The following is an 8,741-nucleotide window of genomic DNA, read 5'->3' as shown; positions in this document are numbered from 1 at the left end:
TGCTTGTGAATTAAGTCTATATCGAGGCGATCCACTCAGTATGCACATATGGCCAATAAGAAACTGACCAGTTGCATTCCTAAACATCAATGGTAAGATGTCCATAATTGTAAGTGAATAAATAGTCTCACGATATTATATGTTCTAATAATCCATAATTATCCAGTGAGTCCTGCAAAGGGTTATTCAAGACTCCAATCTGGATGAAGTATGATATTTATGCAAAGATAAATATTTTTATGTCGAGACATCACATAGGTCGATCATATCCTGTCTTTTTTGACCAGTATGTCAAGACTGATATAGTTGCACAGGGCTGCATTTTTCGTGCCTATAGGTAACCCTCGTGCTATTGATAGAAGAAACCAGAGAAGTAGTGAATAGGTCTTTATTTCGATCTTCGCGCAGTCACAGTGGAGCGTGGGATTATCTGTTCAGACAAACAAAGGCTCTCAACATTCCATATAAGATAGTAGGGAATATAACGCTTACAAAAGGTAAGGAAGTGAATGAATACTTGAACAATACTGTTTTAGCATATGCTTGGTTGTTTGGGGTCAACTCTTAACCAACCAACCTGAGCTGTTACATTAGCTTCCCCCTAGAATCGACTTCCGTAGGAACGTCGGTTCGATTAACCTATCTATCGATAACACCTTCGTTCTATTTCTCATCCCAAGGCGAAATTATCAACTCGCTCACTATTTGACTTACAATCAGTTACGACTAACGCTTTCAATGATAGTCCATGGATGTCTCTTCATTTACTAGCTTGTCATCTTTGTAGCATGTGATCTTTTCTACAACTATCGCTGACGGTTTGCTGCGTGCTTTCAAGAGAAAGTGTGAGAATGTGGAATAAGAATATCTGAGGAAGTGCCGCGAGCGGGCTACCCAACACCATGTTGGTGAGGTACGATTTTTCCATGCTCAGACCGGCTATCAGGTGTTTACTCACCTGCCTCTTGAGTCGCCCTCAAGTAAAAAGTAAAGAAGAGTCTGAAGAACTGCTCCACTGCCTGCATAAAATAATAAGATACAAAATGGAAATACATAAATGCAATTGATAATTGTTCCGTTCATGTAAGTGCTTGGCCTCCAGAACGGATTGGTATCCTGGAAGGAAATAAACATAGTGTAGATATCTTGTGTACGAAGAACCATGAAAACAGCAACAACAAAAAAACTCTTTTGTAATGCGTATATGTAAAAGGGTGAACTTGCTAGAAGTTGGACTCTTTAACAAAATCGATCAAGTGCATGACCTTGAGCCGGTGATGACCGCTTTTTACAACTAGGTGCGTAACCAAGGGTGCATCAGAGTAACCCACAAAACGGAAACGAATATACGGTTAAGAAGCAAAAAATTGCATTGAGCATGCGGATCAAGTACAGTTGTGTCAAATACTCTTTTTACGTTATTATTAAACCGAGAAAAAAAGTATATATATAAGCTATTGACATAACATGTCTTTTTTATAACGCTAGTGTTAAGTTCCAGGGTTTTGTATGGGCCACTAATAATAATTGGTTTAACGTTAACATAGCCACGATAGTCATATCGTCAGTTCAATGTTATGATTACTTAACAGTTCTTTTATACGTTGTGTTTAAAATTAGGTATGTGGAATCAACGCGGCTAAGATAGTAACCTTACAGTAACGTACTGTACCATATCTTCACGGTTATTGATTCTTAAATGTCAGAAATTTAAAAAAAAATGATGAGAACTTTAATAAGTACTTGACCATAGTAATTGTATCAAGCTACTAAACATATCTTCGACCGAAAACTTTTAGAATTAGTTCATATGGTATATATGTATAGCCAGTATAGTTAATTAACCAGAAAAAGAAATTATAAAACTCGCCTGGGTTGCTTTTTGAATTCGTTGTATTTGCCAGTGTAAGTTGTACGAGTTTGAATAAAATCCTCAGCCATCGTTTCGGAATACCTAGCTTATGTGTCCAGTATTTAAAAAAAATATTTAACATAACACTTATATATCAAAGGTAAAAGTTCTGGGGAGTTGTATGTGAGGCGGAATAAAGAAAAAAAATTATTTTTAAGTAGATGCAGGGTCTGATTAGCTACGTGGTTAGATTTATCCTGCAGTCGAAACTGTCAACATCCTTGACTGACTAATCGGATGTGCCCAGCGAACCGTTTTAGTCATTTGTAAAGATTTATCATCATTATATTTTGATTCCGTAATGGATTTGTCAGTTAAACGATCTAACAACACGTATGGTGGTTCGTGATCTAGATAAGCCGGCTTTAGCCTATCAATACTTACTGTGTCGATGTTTCCATGTTTTTCTATCACGAAATATTTAGATTTTCTTGAGACGACTTTGAAAGGACCTTCAAATGGAGGACTGAGTGGTGCTTTTATTTTGTCACATCTTATCCATACGTGCGTGCAATTGCTTAGGTCTTTAGGTATATATACGGCGCGCGATTGTTCACGAGTATTAATCGGCTTAAGTTTAGACATGTGATCTCGTAGTTGATCTACATAACTTTCTATATTAAGTTTTTGACTGTTAGTATTAGGGTTAATAAATTCACCTGGTAGTCTCAGAGTTGTTCCGAAAACCAGTTCCGCAGCTGAACACTGTGCGTCAGTTTTGACAGATGTTCGTATTCCCAACATAACTAACGGTAGGAATTCTGTCCACTGATTGGGGTTTGAGTGAGATATAAGAGCGGTTTTTAGCTGACGGTGAAAACGTTCTACCATCCCATTAGCCTGAGGATGATATGCAGTGCAGCGTATCCTATTGGAGCCTAGAAGTTTAGCCAAGTTATTAAATAGTTCGGATTCGAATTGCGCTCCTCTATCCGTCGTTATTGTTATAGGTGTACCAAAAATGGTTACCCAGTTCTGCATGAAAACTTTGGCTACTGTTTCCGCTGTGATGTCCGCTATCGGGATGGCTATAGGGAATCTGGTAAATCGATCTATGCATGTAAAAAGATAATTAAAACCGTTTGAACGTGGTAAAGGACCTACCAAGTCGATATGCACATGGGCAAAACGTGCATCTGGTTGCGAGAAAACACCTATGGGTGAATTTGTGTGACGATTTATCTTTGATTGTTGACATGCTGAACACTCTCTAACCCATTTGTGTACATTCTTCTGTAAATTCGGCCATATATATCTGGCATTGATTAGTTTTGTTGAAGCTTTTGCGCCAGGATGAGACAAAGAATGAAAGTTATTATATATCAACTTTCGCATACTTTTGGGAACGAAAGGTCGCGGCATTGCCTTGGTCGTGTCACAGTAGATTAGAATACCATCGACAGGTGATGGGAACTGTTTTAAATTAAGACTTGAATTGTTTGTTTTAAGCAGGTTTTGTAATTCTAAATCCTGCTCCTGTTCGTTTCTCAACGTCTCGAAGTTTACTGTAGACTGCTGTAGCACGTTTATTTCTAGCCTAGATAAAGCATCTGCCGCCTGATTGTCCTGACCTTTGACATGTCGGATATCGCTTGTGAACTGTGATATATAGTCAAGGTGTCGGACTTCTCGAGGTGAGTATTTATCAGCTCTCGCTTTTAGTGCATTCGTTAGTGGTTTGTGATCCGTAAAGACCATAAATTCCCTGCCTTCTAACATGTGTCGGAAGTGTTTAATGGTTAGGTAGATTGCAAGAAGTTCTCGCCCGAAGGTAGAATACCTTGTCTCTGCTGGAGCGAGTCTTTTTGAGAAGAAAGCAATTGGTTTCCAGGCGTTTTTAACCAGTTGGTTAAGGGTACCGCCTACTGCTTTATCTGAAGCATCCACCATCAAAGCAAGTGGGGAAAGAGAATTCGGATACATCAACGTAGTTGCTTGAGCTAATTTATCTTTAAGCTGTTTAATAGCTTCGACAGCGTCAGAAGACAGTTTGAATTCTTTTGGTTTTCCTTTTAGTGAATCTGTCAAAGGTTGCATTAATTGTGCACAACCTGGTATGAATCTGCGATAAAAGTTAATTAGACCTAGAAAACTTCTCAGTTGTGTTAGAGAACTAGGTATGGGGTATTGTTTAATGGTGTCTACTTCTTTTTTGATCGGTTTAATCCCTTCTGGGCTTATTGTGTGACCGAGAAATTCTAAAGTTTGAACACCGAAAACACACTTACTTTGATGTATGTTTATTCCATGTTCATCCAGTCTTTTTAACACTGTTTTTACATGCTGTTCGTGTGATTGCAAATCGGGGCTGGCAATTAACAAGTCGTCTATATACCCCTGCGCAAAGGGCATATCTCGAAGTAGATTGTCTATGAATCTTTGAAATGTCTGTGCCGCATTTCTCAGGCCGAATGGCATGCGTATAAACTCGAATAAGCCAAAGGGTGTTGTAATAGCTGTCTTGGGGATATCTTCATCAGCCACTGGGATATTGTGATATGCCCTGACTAAGTCAATTTTAGTGAATATGTTCATACCCTGTAAACCGTTTGTGAAATCTTGGATATGCGGTATTGGGTACCTATCTGGTACGGTTTGACGGTTGAGGGCTCTGTAGTCCCCGCACGGTCGCCAGTCACCTTCATTTTTCTTTGGGACCATATGCAAAGGGGATGCCCATTGACTATCAGAGGGACGGATAATACCCAGTTGTAGCATATAATCAACTCGGCCCTAGCGATTTTGAGCTTATCTGGTGCTAGTCTCCTGGGTTTTGCAAAAACCGGTGCACCTTCGGTTTTGATAGTGTGACTTACTTTTAGTTTGTCTTTAGAAGGCTGTGGGTTTGGTTTAGTTAAGTTTGGAAATTCCGCGAGTATATCTTGGAATTTCGCTGTTGTTACTGGAGGAGTTTGAATCAAGTTAAGAGAGCTGATGTGACTTTCTTTGCCTTTTGTGTAATACGAAGTTTCTTTTAGTGTTAATCGCCGTTTCTTGGTGTCAACTAGAAATTCGTATCTCTCTAGAAAGTCCATCCCCAGTATTGCCAGATCTAAGTCGGCTACCGTGAAAACCCAAGGGAATTGCCTCCTGAACCCCAAATCTAGGGTTAAGTTTTTCTGCCCAAATGTCGCAATTTTAGTTTTATTTGCAGCTTGAAGTGTAATTGAAGATGTTTCTCGACTAATCTCAGTTTTATTTTGAGGGATGATGCTAAGAGCAGCGCCAGTATCCACCAAGAAATTCAAGCCAGAGTTTCTGTCTCTAACATAAAACAAGCGACTGTTTTGGCGCCCCTCCTCAGTCGTCGCGACCTGGGGAGGGGTTACTCGTTTCCCGCTGTCTTAGAATTATGCTTAGGCCAGGCGCATGGTTGCATGCACTTGGTTGAGTTGACACCAAACTTCCAGTGGTACCAACAAAACTGCCCAGGTTGTCTGGACATTTGTGACCTGTTTTGTGACTTGGATCGTGGTCGTTGTGGTGACCTGCTCCTGTTTCTATGACCCATTCGCATTCTGGTGACAGCCTCAGTGAGACTCTTAACACTCGCAATGAGTCCTTCTATGACGGGGTCTTTTGCTGATTCTACTTTTTGTGTGTGATTTATTGTGCCTAGTTCAGTTGGAGGACCTCTCTCCATTATTCGATCGGCTATACGCGCTAAATGAGATAATAGGGTTTCAGGATCTTGTGCATCCAAACAGTGTTGGACGTAGCATGGGAGAGCTTGTATCCATCCTTGTTTTAGGACTGCTTCACCCACCGTGTTATCACCCATTAACACTTGGAGGTGACGCAAAAACTGTGACGTCGACCGATCACCTAGTGTTTCACCTTGAAAAAGTCTTTGGATTCTTTGACTATCTGATAATGATAAACGGTTTATTATCTCTCGTCTTAAGATGGTGTATGGTTGTGGTGATGGTGGATCTAAAATCAAGTCACGGACTTCTTTGGCAACTGAAGGAGGAAGGATAGAACACAAGTCTCTATAGCGAATCCCTTCAGATTTGATATTGTGTCTCGTGAAATAATGCTCTAGTTGAGCAAACCACAACTCAGGATCACTACGATCAAATTCTGGAAGTCGGGATTTCGTAGTTATAACAGTGTCTATCACCACTGGTGACAAATCCTCCAGATTATGGGTTTCTATTGAGTCTGACATGAGGTATGTGACAAATATAGCAATAAAGTTAGCACGAAAAATGGTTACTATAACACGAATAACTTAAGATAATACGGGATAAACTAGTTATATACTCAACTTAGTTTACGGATAATCAGGTCTACTTTTACGATTAAGTAAAAAAAAATTAATATCAGAAATGAGGTTAAATTGTGTTCAAAAAGGGCTCACCACTTTCGTGCCTATAGGTAACCCTCGTGCTATTGATAGAAGAAACCAGAGAAGTAGTGAATAGGTCTTTATTTCGATCTTCGCGCAGTCACAGTGGAGCGTGGGATTATCTGTTCAGACAAACAAAGGCTCTCAACATTCCATATAAGATAGTAGGGAATATAACGCTTACAAAAGGTAAGGAAGTGAATGAATACTTGAACAATACTGTTTTAGCATATGCTTGGTTGTTTGGGGTCAACTCTTAACCAACCAACCTGAGCTGTTACAGAACCATCGGAGTTTCAAATGACCGTCCATCCATTCGGAGCAACGTCTTCGCCATTCTGTGCAAACTTTGCCTTGATCAAGACCGCTCAAACATTCTCCGATGGATTTGATAGCTACATAGTAGAGGCGGTTAAGAACAATTTCTATGTGGATGACTGCCTAGTATCTTTTTCCACTAGTAATCAAGCAAAAAACTTTGTCAAGCAAGTAAGTGAATTACTGTGTAAAGGCGGTTTTACATTAAAGAAGTGGATAACAAACTCGGTAGATGTTAGGTCCGTTTTGCCTGGGGTATGCAAGGAAGGGCCTGTGATGGAAATGTCTAGAGATTGTGATGTCATTCATCGTACCTTGGGGGTACAATGGGATTGTGAAAGAGATGTTTTCCAGTTTCACTTTGACGCTCCAGAAAGACCGTTGACTAGGAGAGGTATTCTATCTGTGGCATCTTCTTTATTTGACCCTTTGGGTCTAATTTCTCCAGTCTGTCTGACGGTCAAACTTCTGCTGCAAGAGTTATGTAAGTCCCAAATAGGCTGGGACCAGCCGATCAATGAGCCTTATACGTCGATTTGGCTAAACTGGGTGAACTTTATGCGACAGATAAGTCACGTTAAAATACCTCGAGGGATCAAGAATAAATTAGATGAACCTAATGCACAGGTGGAATTGCATTTGTTTAGTGATGCCTCCGAGATTGGTTATGGAGCAGTAGCTTATGCACGAGTCAGTTATTTGAACGAACCGCCGTATTGTATTTTGTTGTACAGCAAGTCCAGGGTCGCACCTATAAAACCAGTCACTGTTCCGAGGCTTGAGATGGCAGCAGCAGTTTTAAGCGTAAGGCTAAGTGAAGTGCTACAAAGAAGCTTACCCAATTTTTTCTGCGAAGTAAATTTTCATACTGATTCTATGATAGTGTTGTATTATATTAGAAATACAGGAAACCGATATAGTACCTATATTGCTAATCGTCTTGCTATCTTACATCAGCACACTAAGGTTGAGCAATGGACTTACGTCAAATCGTCGGAGAACCCAGCGGATTGGACTTCGAGAGGTATACAAAAATTGGCCGACCTTGAGTCGTGGATTAAGTGCCCTACTTTACTGCAAGCCGAGTTCGGTAAAACTATTACCGATTGTCCACAAACTATTCCGGACAGTGTTGAGTTCAGAAAGACTGCTGTGGTTAATTTGAGTAAACTGAATTATGACAAGTTCCCTATTATTTCTTATTACTCAGACTGGTTAAGATTAGTCAGGGCAGTAGCTTGGCTACGAAGGTTTATAGAATATTGGATGATACTTCATTCATCAAGTCTTGAAGGATCCGTTCATTTGGGATGCCTGAAGGTCGAAGAGCTTGAAAGTGCCAAGCGTAAGGTCTTAATGATAGTCCAGAAAGAGGTAATAGAGAGTTGTGAAACAGACAAGGACGGAAAGGTTAGGACGATGTCAGTACGTACTAATAACGGGTCTATTAGAAGGGATATACGTAAGGTATGTCTCCTAGAAGGGTCCAATTAGTTAATTGTCAAACAATGTAGACAGAACGAGTAGGCGTACTGTTGTAAGTCCTACCCGTTCTTTTAGTGAGGAAAGCGATTAGGTGAACCATGGCAAAAAAGACATCAGAATAGCTTGTGCAGTATGGAGGGATTTTGGGGGCCGGTGTTGGATCCATTTTGCAAGTGAAAATCCCTCCATGCATACACTTGTGATTTCTTCCTTACGTTTTCTTTATTTGTATATGCTGTTAACATTTATTATGCTAATTAAGACTGTAACGTTCAATTTTCTTGGTTTTACTATCGTTTTTTATTGAGTCTCCATGTTCTTTACTGAGCTGTATATAGTTTGTTTTAATTGCTATTATTCTGGTATCTGTCATATTGGCTGCTCGCTTTTTGATTGTGCGGTTTGAACTTGACTGGGATCGTGCATTTTTGGTTGTATTTGGAGCACTTTTCCAGAAATTGAAACACTTGGTGTTATAAAATAACCGCTCAAACGGAATCTCCCTTGATCTATCCAGAAAGGATAGAATAACGCTTATTCTTTGGTATTTTTGGTAATTTTTCATATATTTCTTATCACCTCGCTATTTATCGTAATTTAGATTGAATATTTTGGTATCAATTGTTGGTTGAATAACTGGGTGATAATATTCGTTTAGGTAAATTTGTACATTTG

The 8,741-nt window shown here is 39.7% G+C and overlaps 2 protein-coding genes across 2 annotated transcripts; both read right to left on the bottom strand.

Annotated features, from left to right (window-relative positions):
• Positions 1-5,237: 5,237 nt before the first annotated feature.
• Positions 5,238-6,083, bottom strand: Smp_193940 (hypothetical protein; the record flags this gene model as incomplete). The annotated part of the gene is made up of 1 exon (XM_018788955.1): positions 5,238-6,083. One exon carries the CDS (start codon positions 6,081-6,083, stop codon positions 5,238-5,240), a length of 846 nt encoding a protein of 281 aa, XP_018654446.1.
• Positions 6,084-7,083: 1,000 nt separating this feature from the next.
• Smp_130730 (hypothetical protein) lies at positions 7,084-8,741 on the bottom strand. The gene has a single exon (XM_018788954.1). It carries the CDS (start codon positions 8,629-8,631, stop codon positions 8,320-8,322), a length of 312 nt encoding a protein of 103 aa, XP_018654445.1. The 5' UTR covers positions 8,632-8,741; the 3' UTR covers positions 7,084-8,319.

The sequence above is a fragment of the Schistosoma mansoni genome, chromosome W (genome assembly GCF_000237925.1).
Source record: "Schistosoma mansoni strain Puerto Rico chromosome W, complete genome".
Lineage (NCBI taxonomy): Eukaryota > Metazoa > Platyhelminthes > Trematoda > Strigeidida > Schistosomatidae > Schistosoma > Schistosoma mansoni.
Note: the sequence above shows the minus strand (reverse complement) of the source record. Positions and strands in the feature narration are given on the sequence as shown.